Genomic DNA, 20,411 nt, shown 5'->3' with positions numbered 1-20,411 from the left:
TGGATTTAACAGCCTAGCTGTTAAATCTAAATGGCTGCTAAAGTCTGAGGAACACAGCTTCATTTTAATATTATAATTCGTGACCCGTTTCTCCAGAGTTGGCTATGTGAACAGCCCCAAACTGCCCCAGTTACACCAGAAGAAAGCTCGTTTGCTGTCAGCTGGGCTTCCAACTTCTTTAAGAATTTACCCCCACACCCCCAATCTACCCCCCCACACACCCCCGACCATCTAGGATAGGGGGTTAGATGACCCAGTGGCACAGTGGCGCAGTGGTTAGCACCGCAGCCTCACAGCTCCAGGGACCCGGGTTCGATTCCGGGTACTGCCTGTGTGGAGTTTGCAAGTTCTCCCTGTGTCTGCGTGGGTTTTCTCCGGGTGCTCCGGTTTCCTCCCACAAGCCAAAAGACTTGCAGGTTGATAGGTAAATTGGCCATTATAAATTGTCACTAGTATAGGTAGGTGGTAGGGCAATATAGGGACAGGTGGGGATGTTTGGTAGGAATATGGGATTAGTGTAGGATTAGTATAAATGGGTGGTTGATGTTCGGCACAGACTCGGTGGGCCGAAGGGCCTGTTTCAGTGCTGTATCTCTAATCTAATCTAATCTAATGTTGCCATTTAAATAAGGCAGCCACTCCACAGAAGCGAGCACTTTTCCCAGATCTGAATTCAGGTAAGTTAAGGTGAAAATTGCAACAAGGTCCTATTTGTATATAATTAAGATAAAATTAGATATTCAAATAAACCCCTTGCACATTGTGTGTGAGAACTATCAGCACTGGTGGTCGGCCAGAAATGGAAACGAGTGTAATGGTCAAATTCAACATCCTTCAATCATCTAAATCACCAGCCCCGGTGATCAGAAAATCAGCCCCATGGTTCTACCTCCTCTGAGCTTTTAGATGTTCCATCCACTTACCCTTCGGGCTTTAGTGACTGTAAGAATGTAAAGGTTAGAAACGTGTGTGAAATGTGTAGGGAATTAAACACTGGAGGCATGATATTTGCTGCCTTTGTCTATTGGTAGCACACAGCTGTAAAATCACAGCCAGAAGTGTTAAAAAGCAGTATTTGTTCTTGGCATCACTGTGCCATACACAATAAAATGGATTACAAGCAATGAAAGGAATCAGGACAAGGCTGGAGCTTAACGGTTACCATGGCAGCCTCTCATTGTAACAAGATCCAGTATTAATGACACTATCTTGAAGAAGGTTGTAAGTAGGCCTCAGGCCCTAGTCACACTGTCCAACAGGTCTCATTCACTCTACCTGCTATTCCACAGATGTTCAGTTCGTTCTTTTTCTTTGCGTCAACTGTTAGTTGACAAATTTGGAAATAATTAGTAGTAGCCGATGTCTTTGCCAATGATATCATCACACCAATTCATGTTGCCCTCGCTGACTCTCTGCTCTGTGACCTGTTGTTAAGTGTCTCAATAGGAATGAAGTGCACTTTACTACATCAGATGGAAAGATCTGATTGCTCGTGAGAAATGAAACTAATTCTACAATGCGCTGATGAAGATGGATTTACAATTGATACCCAACATGAGGCAGTTTCATCTCCCCCCCAAAACGCTTATCCCTTCCTTGCTTTGGAGGTGGTGACTTGAGCTTGTGACAATTCCACAGATTCTGGTTTTTTCCTTTGTGTGAGAGGACTCAGGATTATTCTTCCTGCTTGATCATAATCACTGGATGTTGGCAGGATATTCAACTGTGTTAAACCTCAACCGATCCTCAGCTAGGCTGGAAATTTCATCAGGGCTTCTCTCGATCATCCATGGCTAATTTGGCAGAAGATTGGCAGAAGTTCTGTTTACATAGTTTATCTGGAGTTTATGCCAAATTTATGGCAACCAATCAGGAGAACCCTCAAGGAAACTTCCTGTGCTGATATGCACATATCGAGTTTTGAAGCAGTGATCACTGGATGCTGAACAGGGCTGGAAAGTGTGGCTAATTGTTAGATTCTAGTTCAGCGAGACTGAAGTACTACCATTATTAATATTAGTACCACCCACAGTGCCTGAAGCAACACAGTTAATGTAGCACATTTGGAAAGACTGGACCTTACAGACCTGTTTCTCTCAATCCAATACAATACAAGGGGTATTTTATGCTCTCCCTGCATCGAGTTTGGAGGTGGGGAAAGCATGTAATCGGGTGGGGGGGGGGGACCCCGCCATCTTCCCACCTCCGCCGAAATCAATTCTGGGGCGGGAAGGCCTCTGAATGACCGTCGTGCCCTGCCACCAATTCAGGCCATTAAATGGACAATTAATGCCCAATTAAGCGCCTCATCTTGCCGCCACCACAATTAGCAGAGCAGCAGACGGGCCTGTTGCCGCATGGGGAGCACGAAATGAAAAACCGTGGGGGTTTGCTTGAGGGCTACACAGGGGAGTGCGGGGGGGGGTCCCTCGTTAAAAGACACAGTGCCTGAACGAGGGTCCCAGCAACAGGAAGAGGGGGCGCGCTGAGAACTAACACCTTTGCTGCTGACACCCTTACACCCCCTCCCCCATGACCCCAACCCATGCGAAACCTCCCCCGCCCTGATTTACCTGTGGCCTGGATCCAGTGCTGCTCCTAGGGCTGGAGCAGATGCTCCACCAGTGCTGTTCAGTTAAAAATGTGGAAGGCCCACCACTGTCCAAGTAAGTGCCTACTTAGCATTTGATTTGGCGGGCCTCACACAGGAGGGGCAACACAGGGTTCTCACTGGTGCTTTTGCCACAGGTCTAGACACCCATCGCCCAGATAAAATCTGAGACTACATCTCCACACTGACATGGTATCATGGGTATATTATGTCTATGTTACGACCAGGTGAGAAAGGTGTCTAGGGGTCTTTCTCAGCCTTCACCTGGTATTATTGTAACAGGATTTAATTTTTAAACACACTGTGTTTTGAGCTCTCCCTTGGTGAATACTTGTTCATCGCTTTCCAAATATAAGGCAAAGAAATGAGTACAAACAGGCCTTCTTAGTTTTAAAGAAGAAAAGTCATAGAGTCATAGAGTCATACAGCACAGAAACAGGCCCTTCGGCCCATCGTGTCTGTGCCGGCCATCAAGCCCTAACTATTCTAATCCCATTTTTCAGCACTTGGCCCATAGGCTTGTATGCTATGGCGTTTCAAGTGCTCATCTAAATACTTCTTTAAGGATGTGAGGGTTCCTGCCTCGACCACCTCTTCAGGCAGTGTATTCCAGATTCCAATCACCCTCTGGGTGAAATTTTTTTTCCTCAAATCCCCTCCAAACCTCCTGCCCCTTACCCTAGTCCCCTGGTTATTGACCCCTCCGCTAAGGGAAAAGGTCTCTTCCTATCTAACCTATCAATGCCCATCATAATTTTGTATACCTCTATCAGGTCCCCCCTCAGCCTTCTCTGTTCTAAGGAAAATAACCCTAGCCTTTTCAGTCTGTCTTCATAGCTGAAATGCTCCAGCCCAGGCAACATCCTGGTGAATCTCCTCTGCACCCTCTCCAGTACAATCACATCCTTCCTATAGTGTGGTGCCCAGAACTGTATACAGTACTCCAGCTGTGGCCTAACTAGCATTTTATACAGCTCCATCACAACCTCCCTGCTCTTATATTCCATGCCTTAGCTAATAAAGGCAAGTATTCCATATGCCTTCCCAACCACCTTATCTACCTATGCTGCTGCCTTCAGTGATCTATGGACAAGTAAAAGTGAAATTTATTAAAACTTAAACTTAAACTCTAATTTGGTTAATGCCTATGGATACACGTCGCGCCCCACGCTAGCATGCTTACGCGATACGCGCATGCAAATAGAGACAGAAAAGAGCAGAAGAAAAATAGTGGAGAGATTTGAGGCAATCTCTGAAGAGGGTTTTTTGTTACTGGACTTTGAGCTCGCTGTAGTCCTTTTGTAGGCAGTTCTTACTTGAAGGTAATTCTTGCTTTCCATTGGGGCCCAGTATTCTTCTTAAACGTTGTTCACTGTCGGAGACCTTTCTCTCTCGGGGTTCATATGTCTTCAATGGATTCCAAAGCTGGTGAGAATGAGATGAAAGCAGAGAGGAGAGGCTGTGGCAAGCCAGCCATGAGAGGTATTTTCTGTCCAGGAGCAAACAGCTTTCTGAGTTCAAATTCTCTGTGGCAAGTTTTAAAAAAACCTCCAACAGCCAGTTAGTCATGTGACTAAACTGGTCTGACCACGTCTGTTTGTGTATTCGGCCATCTTGGCAGTCAACTTGGAATGCTAGCTTGCCCACCTTCAACGTCTGGTAATCAAAAGTCCTTTGTAGATTGAATGTATCAGGTAATGGTCTTTTGTCCCTTTTAAACACTGTCTGTAAATATGAAAATGTCTTTCCAGTCAAGGGTCTTGTGTTGCTTTCTTTTAAAAAGCAACTTATTTCTTTACTCCAGTAACAGTTTAAAAATCAATGTTTATGTGGCAAAATTAATGTGCCTCATTCTTGGTGGGTGGGGCCCTGCATGACATCCACAACAGAGAACAGCGTTTCTCTTAATGAAATAAATCAGATCCTTCACGACGGTGAATAGATGACAGTGGGATCCAATTATTCAATATTCAAATGCACAGAAAGTGATTATATAATTTTATATATTTAATATGTTCAGAAATGCAGCTTAGCTTATCACACCTTTACTGAACAATTGGCAATATCAAGCAAACCAGTAAATGCAACACATGCAATGAGTTGGGTGCAGCAAGCGGGTCCAATCAAATGTTTTCGTCATTGAACTGACACTCATCGAGAAACTTGGAAAGATCTATCGAACCGCGGGTCAACCTTCTTGCATATTACACTCATCGAGAAAATGGGTCAGATCCAGCGTCTCACACTCAAACACCCAGCCACGCCTGAAAAGGAAAAGAGCATCAGATATGAAGGAACTGTAGCAATGATCAACATGTGTCCCGGCAAACATTCATATTTCTTTATGGGTACTGGGGGATAAGGGCATTTTGTTGTCCAAGTTTTGTCCCTCCTGGTGGGATCGAACCAGGAATTGGGTACAGTTCTAATGATGCTGTCAGGTGACCAGCAGTTCATTGAAGCAGTCGTTCACCATGTGTGAACCAAGACAGCGAGTGTGAAAGGTCATTTCACAATGAGTCGATCACTTGCTCATGCTGGGTGTGCGGATACAACGCGAAACACTCCAGTAGCTACTGGTGAAGAGTTCACCATCAACAGACTGGTTTGCATCAGACATTTGACAGCCAGCGCTGGACTGGGAAAGCAAATAGGCTGAGCAACAAGGATTAGCACAATGCTTTCCTCTCATCTTCTACCTGAGATAAACTTTATCTCATCCAAAACTTTGCTGCCAACACCTTATAACATACCAAGCCTGTCCCACTCACCCATAACACCCATCATTGTTGACCTACACTGGCTTCCAGTTTGTCAATGCCTCAAATTTAAGATTCTTATCCTTGTATTTAAATTCTGCGATTTGTATGGCCCTTTCTATCTGTCTAATCTAATCCATTACTATTACCCCAGTTTCAACTATTGGTGGACATACACTTCACCATCTTGGTATCACATCTGGAAATCTTTTTGCCTCTCCATTTCCTTGCACAAGCTTGGCTTGTATTCCCCTGAGTTTAGAAAGTTGAGGGGCGGTTTAATCAAGGAATTTAAAAGGATAAAGGGACAGGGTAAATACAGAGAAGCTGGATATAGAGTTTTCAGGCGGATTAGAGAGGGGGATAAAAAAGTAGGGGGTGTAGCATTATTAGTTAAGGAATCAATAACAGCTTTGAGGAGGGATAATATGTTAAATGAATCATCAAATGAGGCCATATGGGTGGAGATCAGAAATAAAAAAGGGGCAGCCACACTACCAGGAGTGTACTATAGACTCCCAAATAGTGGGAGGGAGATAGAGGAACAAATATGTAGGCAAATTTCTGAGTGTAAAAAAAAGGGCAATAATAGTTGGAGATTTCAACTACCCGAATATCAACTGGGAAACAAACAGTATGAAGGGCACAGAGGACACAAAATTCTTGAACTGCATTCAAGAGAACTTTTTTAGCCAGTACATGACAAGGCCAACGAGAGGGGACACAATTCTAGAATTAGTCTTTAGTAATGAAGCTGGACAAGTAGCAGTGGGTGACCATTTTGGAGATAGCAATCATAATACAGTTAGTTTTAGCATAATCATGGAAAAGGACAAAGATAAAACAGGAGTTAAAGTTCTAAATTGGGGGAAAGCAAATTTTACGAAACGGAGAGGCGATCTGGTGAAAGTGGACTGGATACAGTTACTGGAAGGAAAATCAGTGCAAACCAGTGGGAGGCATTCAAACGTGAGATTCTACAGGCACAGTGTAGCCATGTCCCCACAAAGATAATGGGTGATACTGCCAAATCTAGAGCCCCTTGGTTATCTAGAGGCTTACAGGGTAAGTTGAAGCTGAAAAAGAAATCTTATGACGATCACAAAAAACTTAATACTTTAGAAAGCCCAGAGGAGTATAGAAAGTGCAGCGGTGAAGTAAAAAACAAAATTAGAAAGGCAAAGCGAGGACGTGAAAAAATATTTGCAGGTAAAATCAAGGAAAATCCAAAGATGTTTTATCATTACATTAAGAGCAAGAGGATTACTAAGATCAGAGACATACAAGGGAACTTACACATGGATGCAGATGATGTGGGCAGGGTTCTTAATAAGTTTTTTGCCTCTGTCTTCACAAATGAAAGGGATGATGCAGACATTGTAGTTAAAGAGGAGTGTGAAATATTAGATACGATTAGCATAAGGAGAGAGGAAGTACTCGAGGGTCTGACATCCTTGAAAGTGGATAAATCACCAGGGCCAGATGGATTGCATCCCAGGCTGCTAAAGGAAGCCAGGGAGGAAATAGCAGATGCTCTGAGGATCATCTTCAAATCCTTACTGGATACAGGTGAGGTATCAGAGGATTGGAGGTCTGCAAAAGTTATACCATTGTTTAAAACGGGTGCAAGGGATAGGCCAAATAATTATAGGCCAGACAGCCTGACCTTGGTGGTGGGTAAATTATTAGAATCAATTCTGAGGGACAGGATAAACTGCCACTTAGAAAGACACGAATTGATCAGGGACAGTCAGCTTGGATTTGTTAAGGGAAGGTCATGTCTTACTAACTTGCTTGAATTCTTTGAGGAAGTAACAAGGAGGATTGATGAGGGTAGTGCAGTGGATGTTGTCTACATGGATTTTAGTAAGGCATTTGACAAGGTCCTGCATGGCAGACTGGTCAGTAAAATGAAAGTCCATGGGATACAGGGGAATGTGGCAGGTTGGATCCAAAATTGGCTCAGTGACAGGAAGCAAAGGGTAGTAGTCAATGGATGTTTTTGTAAAATGGAAAGCTGTTTCCAGTGGCGATCCACAGGGCTCAGTGTGGGGTCCCCTGCTTTTTGTGGTATATATTAATGATTTGGACTTAAACGTGGGAGGCATGATTGGGAAATTTGCTGATGACACAAAAATTGGCCTTGTAGCTGATAGTGAAGAGGATAGCTGTAGACTCCAGAATGATATCACTGGTTTGGTTGAATGGGCGTAAAAGTGGCAAATGGAATTCAATCTGGAGAAGTGTGAGGTAATGCATTTGGGGAGAACAAATAAAGTGAGGGAATACACAACAAACGGGAGGATATTGAGAGGGGTAGAAGAAGTGAGCGAACTTGCAGTGCATGTCCACAGGTCCCTAAAGGTGGCAGGACAGGTAGATAAAGTGGTGAAGACGGCATATGGAATGTTTTCCTTTATTGGCCGAGGTATAGAATTCAAAAGCAGGGATCTGTATAAAACGCTGGTTCGGCCACAGTTGGAGTATTGCTTACAGTTCTGGTCGCCACATTACAGGAAGGACGTGGTTGCTCTGGAAAGAGTACAGAGGAGATTTACAAGAATGTTGCCAGGCTGGAAAGTTTCAGCTATGAGGAAAGATTGGATAGGCTAGGGTTGTTTTCCTTAGAACAGAGGAAGCTGAGGGGTGTCTTAATTCAGGTGTACAAAATTATGAAGGGCCTAGAAAGAGTAGATAGGAAGGACCTGTTTCCCCTAGCAGTGAGGTCAATTACCAGGGGGCACAGATTTAAGGTGATTGGTAGAAGGATTAGAGGGGACATGAGGAGAAATGTTTTCACCCAGAGGGTGATGGGTGTCTGGAATTCACTGCCAGGAATATTGGTGGAGGCAGAAACCCTCAATTCTTTTAAAAAGTGCCTGGATATGCACCTGAAGTGTTGTAACCTGCAAGGCCATGGACCAGGTGCTGGAAGGTGGAATTAGATTGGGCGGCTATTTTCTTCGGCCAGCACAGACACGATGGGCTGCATGGCCTCTTTCTGTGCTGTAATTTTTCTATAGATCTGTGGTTCTTTCTGCAAAGTTGGAGTGTTTGCAGACACTGACCAATTGGGCTCCGTTACCCCCAAAATGCAAATTATATTTAGAGACAACTAAAGGCAGAAATGTAAAAAATGTTAAACGTACTTGGAATACATATCTTGGGATGCCATCGCCCTTTTCGATCGCAGAATGGTATCTCCAATATCCTTACAGATAAAATCTACAAAGAAAGATGCAATGTGATATTAAAGTCAATCAGTTGAATGCATGTGGATAAAACGTATGCTGATGGAGTTAGAAAGCCCTAAGATAATAAGGCCAAGTGGTCACTCACTGGCTGTGCAACACTAATTTATTTAAAGAGGTAGTCTTTAATTATTGACTGTTCCATTCCACTTCCAGGAGACCTTCACAGTATGGGAGCGAGGGGCTCAACAATGTTTATACTTGAAGCAGTCCTCAAATATTGGATGTCCACATTTGAGATGTATTCTGATACAGTTAGAAAGTCCTAGGATAGTAATCCCAGATGATGTGCCATTGGATGCACTAAAAACATGTCTTTGTCGGGGTTGGGTTTAATTATATACTCTCCTGTTTCTTTTTGAACATCATAGGTGTCAACTGTAGCTCAGTAGTCGCACTGTCAGCTCTGAGTCACAAGATTCGTTGTTAGGGAGCTTGAACCCATAATCCAGGAGAACACTGTAGTGCAATACTGAGGGAGGTGTTTTGCAAATGAAAGGTTAAACCAAAGCTGTATCTTCCTTCTCAGGTGGATGTAAAAGATCTCACGGCACTATTTTGACAAAGAGCTCCCCCATGTCCCGGTCCTTTAACCTATCAGCACAAAATACAGATTATGTGGTCATTATCACATTGCTGTTCGTGGGATTATTTTCAATCATTCACAAGATGTGTTTGTTGCTGGCAAGGTCAGTATTGGTTGGCCAGTCCTAATTGCTCTTATAGCAGTTTTGATAAATTGAGTGGCTTGCTGGCCATTTCAAAGGACAGTTAAGAGTCGACCACATTGTTCTGGGTCTGGAGTTGCATATCGGCCAGACCAGGTAAGGACGACAGGTTTCCTTCCCTAAAGTGCAGAGGGCTTATCACTGATAAATGCACCAGTAGCAGCAGGAACACCAAACAGCAGCAACAGGGGAATGGTAACAGAGTGGTAGATTTACTGGTCTAGTAATCCAGAGGTCTGGACTAATACTGTGGTGAGTAAGTTCAGTTCCTGCTGGGCTAGTTTTAAATTCGATTAATAGATCTGGAATAAAATGCTAGTTATGTTATTAATGATCATGAAACCACCAGATTATCATAACACACAGCTAGTTCATTAATGTCCTTCATAGAACATAGAACATAGAACATAGAACAGTACAGTACAGGCCCTTCGGCCCACGATGTTGTGCCGAACATTTAACCTACTCCAAGATCAAACTAACTACCTACCCTTCATTCTACTATCATCCATGTACCTATCCAGGAGTCGCTTAAATGCCCCTAATGTATCTGCTTCTACGACCACCGCTGGCAGCGCATTCCACGCACCCACCACTCTCTGTGTAAAGAACCTACCTCTGACATCTCCCGAAACCTTCCTCCAATCACCTTAAAATTATGCCCCCTGGTGATAGCCCTTTCCACCCTGGGAAAAAGTCTCTGACTATCCACTCTATCTATGCCTCTCATCATCTTGTACACCTCTATCAAGTCACCTCTCATCCTTCTTCGCTCCAATGAGAAAAGCCCTAGCTCCCTCAATCTTTCTTCGTAAGACATGTCCTCCAGTCCAGGCAGCATCCTGGTAAATCTCCTCTGCACCCTCTCTAAAGCTTCCACATCCTTCCTATAATGAGGCAACCAGAACTGAACACAATATTCCAAGTGTGGTCGAACAGGGCCTTATAGAGCTGCAGCATAACCTCGCGGCTCTTAAACTCAATCCCCCTGTTAATGAAAGCCAACACGCCATACGCCTTCTTAACAACCCGATCAACTTGGGTGGCAACTTTGAGCGATCTATGGACATGGACCCCAAGATCCCTCTGTTCCTCCACACTACCATGAATCCTGTCTTTAAGCCTGTATTCTGCATTCAAATTCGACCTTCCAAAATGAATCACTTCACACTTTTCCAGGTTGAACTCCATCTGCCACTTCTCAGCCCAGCTCTGCATCCTGTCAATGTCCCGTTGCAACCTACAACAGCCTTCCACACTATCCACAACTCCAGCAACCTTCGTGTCATCGGCAAACATGCTAACCCAGCCTTCCACTTCCTCATCCAAGTCATTTATAAAAATCACAAAGAGCAGAGATCCCAGAACAGATCCTTGTGGAACACCACTGGTCACCGAGCTCCATGCTGAATACTTTCCATCTACTACCACCCTCTGACTTCCAGCCAATTTTGTATCCAGACAGCCAACTTTCTCTGTATCCCATGCCTCCTTAGTTTCTGAATGAGCCTACCATGGGGAACCTTATCAAACGCCTTGCTAAAATCCATATACACCACATCCACTGCTCTTCCTTCATCAATGTGTTTTGTCACATCTTCAAAGAATTCAATAAGGCTTGTGAGGCATGACCTGCCCCTCACAAAGCCATGCTGACTGTCTCTAATCAAACCATGCTTTTCCAAATAATCATAAATCCTGTCTCTCAGAATCCTCTCCAATAATTTTCCCAGAACCGACGTAAGACTGACTGGTCTATAATTCCCAGGGTTATCCCTATTCCCTTTCTTGAACAAGGGACCAACATTTGCCACCCTCCAATCATCCGGTACTATTCCAGTGGACAGTGAAGACACAAAGATCATCGCCAAAGGCGCAGCAATCTCTTCCCTCGCTTCCTGTAATATCCTTGGGTATATCCTGTCTGGCCCCGGGGACTTATCTGTCCTCATATCATTCAAAATTTCCAGCACATCCTCCCTCTTAACCTCAACCTGTTCGAGCATATCAGCCTGTTCCACGCTGTCCTCACAAACGACCAGGTCCCTCTCACTAGTGAATACTGAAGCAAAGTATTCATTTAGGACCTCCCCTACCTCCTCCGACTCCAGGCACAAGTTCCCTCCACTATCCCTGATCGGCCCTACCCTCACTCTGGCCATCCTCTTGTTCCTCACAGAAGTGTAGAACGCCTTGGGATTTTCCTTAATCCTAACCGCCAAGACTATTTCATGTCCCCTTCTAGCTCTCCTAAGTCCATTCTTCAGTTCCTTCCTGGCTACCTTGTAACCCTCTAGAGCCCTGTCTGATCCTTGCTTCCTCAACCTTAAGTAAGCTTCCTTCTTCCTCTTGACTAGCTGTTCCACATTTCTTGTCATCCAAGGTTCCTTCACCCTACCATCCCTTCCTTGCCTCATCGGGACAAACCTATCCAGCAGTCGCAGCATGTGCTCCCTAAACAACCTCCACATTTCTGTCGTGACATCTGTTCCCAATTTATGCTCCCCAGTTCCTGCCGAATAGCATTGTAATTCCCCCTCCCCCAATTAAATATTTTCCCATCCCGTCTGCTCCTGTCCCTCTCCATGACTATAGTAAAGGTCAGAGAGTTGTGATCACTATCACCGAAATGCTCTCCCACCGAGCGATCTGCCACCTGGCCTGGTTCGTTGCCAAGCACCAAGTCCGACATAGTCTCCCCTCTCGTTGGCCTATCTACATATTGAGTCAGGAAACCTTCCTGGACACACCTGACAAAAACTGCTCCATCCAAACTATTTGCACTAAGGAGGTTCCAATCAATAGTAGGGAACTTGAAGTCACCCATGACAACAACCCTGTTACTTCTGCACCTTTCCAAAATCTGCCTCCCAATCTGTTCCTCCATGTCTCTGCTGCTATTGGGGGGTCTATAGGGGAGAAAATCTGCCATCCTTACCTGGTCTGGCCGACATGTGACTCCAGACCCAGAGCAATGAGGTTGACTCTCAACTGCCCTCTGAAATGGCTTAGCAAGCCACTCAGTTGCATGAAACCGCTACAGTGGGTGTAGCAAGTGTATGTGGACTGCAGCAGTTCAAGAAGCTGGCTTGCCATCACCTTCTCAAGGGCAATTAAAGATCGGCAATAAATGCTGGCCTTGCCAGTGACACTCACATCCCAGAACAAAAAAACTGTCTTCTCCTCATTCACATGCCCCTCCGCAAGGCAGAGGGGATGGACACCTGAAGGAGGTGATGCCCCCAACACAGCGTCTATAGGCAGAGGACCAGCTCTCTGAACCAGTCTGAGCACCAGCGCCTCAGGCTCTCACAACAGGTCTATTGCTGACATCTGTGTCCTCCTGGAACAGTGGAGCAGGGGCATGCCTTTCCAATGCCTGACAAGATGCCTGATACTGAGGGCCAGCCCCCACCCACCTTCTCACCATGCTGCACCTCTTCCTCTCGCCAAGTTGTGTGGTCTCCTCCTGCAAGGACAGAATTCAAGGATTTGTGAGTGATTGCAATAGCTTGTGTGGAGAGGTGAGAAGGACAACATTTGTGGAGGGTGACTGTGAGGCATGGGTACGCGAGAGCAATAGGCTGAGGGTATGTACGAGTGTTGTCTGGTCAGATGGGGCTGTGAAGCGCCCAGAGAGAGAGAAATGAGTGGAGCAGCAAGCACAGAGTGCTGTGCTGGAGAATGCTGGGCAAGTCAAAGTATGGGGCTTAGCACCAGATAGTGTAATGCCATTCACCTGTCATGCCCTCCTGAGGTCCTGGATTCTCTTGGTGCACTCTCTCCAGCTTGGAGGGCTCACACCTTTGCTACTGACTTCCTCATCCACTTCCTTCCTTGCCTGATTAGTTGGAGAGGTTGTCCTCGTCTTCACATCCTTGGGAGAGCTCACCTCACTGTAGCCCTCAGACCCCACCAGTAAGAGTGAGAGACATGGGGAGCAGCCTCAAAAATTCAAGTGCTGGTGAGCTTTTCTGAAACATGCCTTGTACCTTTAAAAGAAATCTTTGCTTTGACAGAATGGGCGTGTCATCCTGCCCACTCGCCCTAATTGGTCAGGGAGCCTGGAGGCAGGGTCTGAATTGGTTTTCTTTGCTTTGCTCATTGGGACCTGAAAACAGTCCTGAGGCTTCGACAAAAACTAAGGTGGTAAGATACTGCCCCAGCACTTTATTCGAGAATTATTTATTAACTAACCTTTAATTCACCAGTTGCTGTGGTGAGATTTGAATCCATGACTCCCAAGCATCAATCTGGGTCCCTGGATTACTAGTCCAGTAACATACCCACTTATGTTACCATACCCTGTCTGCAAATCAGCTCCCTGAATTTCCTACATTCCAACAGTGACCACAATTCAACATGTATTTTACTGGCTGCAGAGATCTTTGGGATTACCTGAGGTCGTGAATGGTGCTGTATAAATGAAAGTCTCTCTTCCTCTATTGTGGGACTTCCATCCACCCAAGAACTACAGCAATGTAAAGAGAAAGTCCATCACCACCTTTTCAAGCTAACATTGGCAGCATGAAAACAGTTAATAAACTGGATCCTAGGAGAGAAGTGAAACTTCATCTTTTGTTCAATGATGTATTGAATCACTCACCATTACAACCTCTCTCACGCCCATTCCACCAGTCTATGATGGTCTGAAAAATCCTGTAGCGTGAAGCCGCAGTCCTTTTACTTCCCAGCTTGCCCCCAAGTTCTCTTTTCGTATGCTCCGGTGAATACATAACAGTACACACCCCTAGGGAGGCAAAAACATGTTTGTGTGTTATCGTGAAAATGCCATTCACATTGCACCTCCTGACAAGCTCCATTGGAGTTCGTCTGCAGTAGCTTAGCCACTTTCTGTCCCTTTTTCTCTTCTGCCACTCTCCCCACGCACTCCTAGGCTGAGGACCCGTTCAATTTCTGTCAGTGCCATTTGCAATTGAGGGGCAGTGCTGAGTTCAGAAACCACTTGGTTTTGAGAAGGGTTCGTTTATTATAATAATGAAACCTAGTGTGTGGTGAAACTTGCATGTTGTGGGTGTTCTGACAAAAAATGCAAACTAAAACTCTCTCTCCCCCATAAAGCTGTAAAGCTTGCAGGTCAGTGGAAAATTCTGGAACTGAGATTGATTTTTGTTAGGTAAGGGTATTAAGGGATAGGTGAGTAAATGAAGTGAAGATACAGATCACCCATGATTTAACTGAATGCTGGGAGCAGAATCAAGGGGCTGAATGGCCTAATCTGTTGGGTTTAGTTATTTTTGTATTAGTAGAATTGTAGGGTGTTCTAGAGAAAGTCTAGACTCGGGTAAAGGTTAACTAACAACTATTATTTACAGTTACTATATACACTCTCCACAAGCCACCTAAGCTAGCATCCTTCATGCTGCTATACCTTCTTCTTCTCAAGCCGATCTCATGTTACTGTTACATCATTGCTCGTACAGTTGGAGGGGCGTCTCACTGTCTGCAGTATTAACCCTTTACATCCTTATACTACATCTTCCCCCAAGTCTTTATCCAACAGTTTTCCAAACATATATACATGTATGACTTCTCTACCACTCTCTCTCAGCAAGTCTACGACTTTACGGATTCAGACTCATCAGACGTTCGACAACTGTCCGTGCTCTGGTTGTAATCTATCTGGGATGATCAGTAGTCTTCGGAGGAAGTCTGGGTTGTTGGCTTGGTTTTCCGTTTCTATGGGTTGTAGTATTCTGTTCGGTTTGGGCTTGTTCCTCTTCATCTAGATTTTGCAGATGGATTACTGGCTGTTGCTTTTGTGGAATAGGAATGATAAGGAGGGTATTAGTTGGAGCTTTGAGCTCCAAATGGCAGCACTAGTGTGACAAAGCAGCATTGCATGCTAATTGATGTCACCTTCTGCCTGCTCTGTATACTTCCATTGCATTCTCTCTGCGGGTGTAAAAATGACAAACCAATGCATAGTGGCAGCAGTGTGTACCATCTACAAGATGTACTGCAGCAATTCACCAAGGCTCCTTCAACAGCACCTTATGAGCCTATACCACCTAGAAGGACAAGAGCAACAGATGCATGGGAACATCACCACCTGCAAGTTCCCCTCCAAGCTACACACCATCCTGATGGAATTATATTGCTGTTCCTTCACTGTCGCTGGGTCAAGATCCCGGAACTCCCTTCATAACTGCACTTTGATGTACCTACACCTTAAGGACTGTAGCAGTTCAAGAAGGCAGCTCACCACCACCTTCTCAAGGGCAATTAAGGATGGGTAATAAATGCTGGCCGAGCCAGCGATGCCCACATCCCATGAATGAATAAATAAAGAAGGATGCATCAATTTAAATATAACTGAAAAACACATAAATGAAGGATGGAGGTGACAACAGCACATTGGAGACATTTCTAGAAAGGAAGAGTGTGCAACCCAGTCAATTCGAATTCCTGGATCATGCTTGAACCAATCACAAGAAGATTGGGCTTGAGCAGAGCGGTGAAAGAGTTTGTTCTTAGATTAAAAAGCAGGACCTTCAGGGAAATCTTTGCAAGACAGTGCTTGCTGCTATTTTCTGAGCTAGTTTGGGAAAGTAGATTAGGCATATTAAAGAGTGGCTTTTAGAAGGAAGGCAATTGCTAGGTCATTTGAAGGATGGGCATTTTCCCCTCTGGATGTTTGCAGCTCTAGCAAGAGGTCACTGGTAGCTCATGCTTACTCTGTTTCTCCCTCTATCGCCCAGCATGCTGAGGCCAATTCTAGTGCACCATTAGCTGAGATCAGTTGAGCACAGCCCTGTGCTGAGACTAAAGCCTTCTGGTCAGTGTGCCTCATCTTTACACCAAGCAGTATGCTTAACAACTAAAATCATCAAGAAAAATTACAAATTGTGTCACTAAAACTGAATAAGATGTAAAGAAAGCAGTACAAAAGGAAAGAGTGGTTAAAGATTGGTGAGGAGAGGACATTCAGCTATAATCTACAAGTGCAGAGAATATGAGACTTACAGTCGGACAGAGAGTAGCCCCTATAGCCCTCAAACCCAAGCTTTTTTAAAATAGAGGCCATTTCGCATTTTGTGTTTGGCCACGGACATATTGGCACCGTGAACAGGGCACTGAGAATGATAAAAGTCTTCATCTTGTTGGTAATCACACAAAGTAGACTTTAAACAAGTCTGCTCGAATCTGGAAATATGGCTCGTGTTTCTCCTTTTTGGCAAAGCTCCTGCAATAAAATTCTGGAACAAAAAAAGAGAAACCGATTTTGTAAGACGGGGCCGAGAAAACAAAACTTTGCATTGATTTAACAATATGTGATAAGAAAATACGGCAAAGTGGCATTGATTACCACTGACTGATCTGCTCAACATCATGTAAATAACGCTGTAGAAAATGACAGGTGTTGTGCCCAAACTTAGCAAGTACGTCAGGTGCAAAGCAGTCAAATGGAGGACTGTGGTGAGGAGAAATTTCTTCACTCAGAGGGTTGTGAATCTTTGGAATGCTCTATCTCAGATGGCTCTTGATGCTCAGTTGTTGAGCACATTCAGGATTGTGATTGTCAGAATTTTGGGCTCTAAGGGAATCAGTGCAAATGGGGATAGTATGGACAAGTGGAGTTAATGTAGCAGATCAGCCATAATCCTCTTGAATAATGAACAGACACAAGGAGCTATAAGGTCTACTCCAGCTCTTATTTCCTAGTTTCTTATGTATCAGTGGGTTGGCCTGTGCCTATTCTACACACAGGTACTGGTTCCACTGCCAAATTCATGGGGCCTATGTTTTAGCATTGCAGGTGGATGCTGGGAATTGAAAACGATTCAATATTTACATCTGGATTGGTTAATACTGTCGCAGTGCATGAGAGAAATGTAAATTAATTCTCTTCCAGGTACCAGTCAAAAATCATCTCTCTCACTGTCTGCTGGCAGCAATGTTTTAGACAGTTCTTTTCAAGTTCATCTGTTGCCACCATGAATTACTGTGCCTGGAGTACCCTCTTTAACATGGTGGCAGTGGATCTTAAGTGGGCATCTCATCTAGCGGTTTGCCTTTGCCTCTGATCAGGGTACTTTATGGAGCTAGTATGGGGGATGGGTCACTCCCATTTGGTAAAGGCAGTGTCACCTGAAATTGCCGCTTGGAATAAAATGTAATTTAATTCTCGGGATGTGGGCGTTGCTGGCAAGGCCCTCTTACTTAATTATTCTTGAGAAAGTAGCGCCGAGCCTTCTTCTTTAACCACTGCATTCCAATATGACATTGTGTTTTAACTGTTCCCTCATGTGCAGGACGTAGCCCTGGAAAATGGGTCATTTTAACCTCCATTTTCAGCGGAGAATGGTTGTGACGGTGCCCAGTTTCTCCCAAGTACCAATTCCTGACTCCTTCTGCTCCTGAATTTCAATATCAATTAGTAATCACCAACACCAGTAATATAGTTGCACTTGGTTATTTACAACAGAATATTGGGAAAAAGACAAACACAACAAGGATTGAAAAATGAATTTTGGGAGAGGCAGCAGTTTGCTACAATCTGCAATGTGCTGTCTGAAAGGGTGGTGGAAGTTGGTTCAATAGTAACTTTCAAGAAGGAACTGGATAAACATTTGAAAGGAAACCATTTTTTGGGCTATGGGGAAAGAGATGGGAAGTGGGATTAATTGGATAGTTCTATCTGGCACAGGCATGATCGTCTGAATATGATAGCCTTCCGTGCTGCATGATTCTATTCATTCAATTTATATTTAGAATGGACAATATTGAGGGAATATCATTAAATTTCTAACCGCAAGAAGAAAACTGTTCAAATAAATTCTGATTCTCTTACCTGTTTCGTACAATTTGGGACGAAGCTACCTTGAATCACAGCGGTTCTCGTAAATACTGATGCCACTGCGAGCGACTCCCTCAACTGAACCTAATTCTGTCTGAGCGGTTTTATATCTCAGCAATCATGTTGCACAACTGTGAAATAGAGCGGAGAAAACAAATATTTGCAGAAATTAAGCATTTAGTGTACTCTGGGGGATCTGGAGCCCAGCCGCATTTTTTTTAAAGACAGAACCATCTTTGCCAAATCAAAAACCATAGCCCAATCGTCAGCACACTTTTCACACATGAGCATTCAACTAATTGCTTTAAATACTACATTGTATTTTTCGTTGTAGATTTTATCAACGATAACATCACAGATGACATTCAGTGTGCGAAAAGGGTAGTGACACCCCAAGGAATGAATGCCTGGTATGTTAAATCTTATTTACTTTCTTGCTTCTAGCTGCCTCTAAATACCATTTGCATTTGGCAGCAATAAAGCCCTGTAGGGTGGTGTCTGCAAAAACTGCAGCCTTGATTTAAAAAATGTCAATAAGAGCCACAGCGACAATGCATTAGAACAATCACCCACCTTTCTCCATTGGACATCCTGAAAACACTGTTGGAGTGCAGCCAATCTTGATTGGCTCATTCACTGATCAATGGCTTGGTATCTAAACGTGACACCATGGCTTGCTATGAGTGCTTTCAGTTCTTAGCCGGTATTTGAGTGTTCTACTTCTTGCAGTGAACAATTATGTCATGTGAGAAATAAAAATAAATGCAAAAGTATGAAACCTGGATAGGCCATCAATGGGCATTGCCTGAAAATTCCAAAATAGGGGCTCGCCACATTCGACTCTTCATGAGGTAGGACCAATAAGATTTCACCACAAAGGGCGCAGGAAGTTGGATTATTAGTCGGTCATTGTGAACGACAAACAACAATATACCATCTTAAATGTAGAGCAACGTACCACAGAGGCATGAGAAAAAAGTGAACTTTGAAATAAAGAAGGAGATATATGGAGGGGTGACCACAATGTTTGCTAAAGAAATGGTTACGATGCAGAGCCTTCAAGGAGGAATAGAAAATGGCGAGGTGGATGGGATATAGATAGGGAATTCTGGATGTCTGGTCAAATTGGTTGAAGGCACATCCAGCAATAATGGGATGAAGGTTGCGCAGTCACTGAAATGGAGAGTTCAGATGGAGTGCTGATGTTGCACTTAAGATGCATATAGAGATAGTGACGGGTGACATCCTGGACAACAATTTTAAATTTGAGGTGTTGGGGGACTGGAGGCCAATGTAGAACAGATGTGATATGAGAGTGGGACTTGGTATGGTACAGGATATTAGCAGCAGAGCTTTGAATGGGATAAAGTTTATGTGGGCTGCAAGATGGAAGGAGAGCATTGGAGTAATCCATGCACAGTCAATGTTGCTCAGCCGATTTGCTTTCTCAGTTTATTACCGGCTCTCAAATGTCTGGTGCAAACCAGTCTGTCGATGGTGAATTCTTCACCAGTCATTGCTGGAGTGTTTAGTATTATATCCTCATACCCAGCATGAGCAGGTGATCGACTCATTGTGAAATGGCCTTTCGCACTCTCCACCTTGGCAGCATCATTAGAACTGTACCCCATTCCTGGTTCAATCCCATCAGGAGAGGAGGGACAGAACTTGGACAGGAAAATGCCCTTAGCCCTGATACCCATTAAGAAATATGAATGTTTTCTGGGACATGCATTGGTCATTGCTGTAGTTCCCTCATGTCTGATGCTCTTTTCCTTTGCAGGTATGGCTGGAAGAAAAAATGCAAGAACAGAAATCTTGGCAATTTTTTGGATGACTGTAATATGTAAAGGGTGAAAGAGCCCATTTATTGGACTTGCTCGGTGTTCCCAACTCATAGCATGTGTTGCATTTAGTAGTTAGCTTGACATTGCTAAAAGTTCCTGTAAAGGTATGATAGGCTAACCTGCATTTTCTGGAGATATTAAATACGGAAAGTAATATAATCATTTTCTGTGCATTTGATTAGCGAATGATTGGAACCCACGACCTATCTTGAAGAAATTGGTTTAGCTCAGTAACAGATAATGTTGTTCTCTGTTGTAGACATGATCTACAGGTGAACCATGTCAGTTTGGAGATATGTATTGCCCGTGAAAATGTGAGATTCTGGTCAGTAAGTCTGAGCTTCAGTCCTTCCAAACGTGCTGTGTTAACTGTCTTGCATGTGTGGGTAAGTGG

At 44.1% G+C, this 20,411-nt stretch overlaps 1 protein-coding gene across 1 annotated transcript in view; it reads left to right on the top strand.

The window, feature by feature from the left end:
• Window positions 1–20,020, top strand: part of LOC137374273 (lysozyme C, milk isozyme-like) — a 34,776-nt gene extending 14,756 nt beyond the window's left edge. The window contains exons 3-4 of the mRNA XM_068040069.1: window positions 18,505–18,580; window positions 19,954–20,020. Of these exons, the coding sequence (XP_067896170.1) occupies window positions 18,505–18,580; window positions 19,954–20,020 (143 nt within the window). The remainder of the gene's footprint in view (window positions 1–18,504; window positions 18,581–19,953) is intronic.
• The last annotated feature ends 391 nt before the right edge of the window (window positions 20,021–20,411 follow it).

Source organism: Heterodontus francisci, chromosome 10, assembly GCF_036365525.1.
Source record: "Heterodontus francisci isolate sHetFra1 chromosome 10, sHetFra1.hap1, whole genome shotgun sequence".
Taxonomy (NCBI): Eukaryota; Metazoa; Chordata; class Chondrichthyes; order Heterodontiformes; family Heterodontidae; genus Heterodontus; species Heterodontus francisci.
The sequence above is the reverse complement of the archived record's forward strand: the minus strand, read 5'-3'. Positions and strand labels throughout refer to the sequence as shown.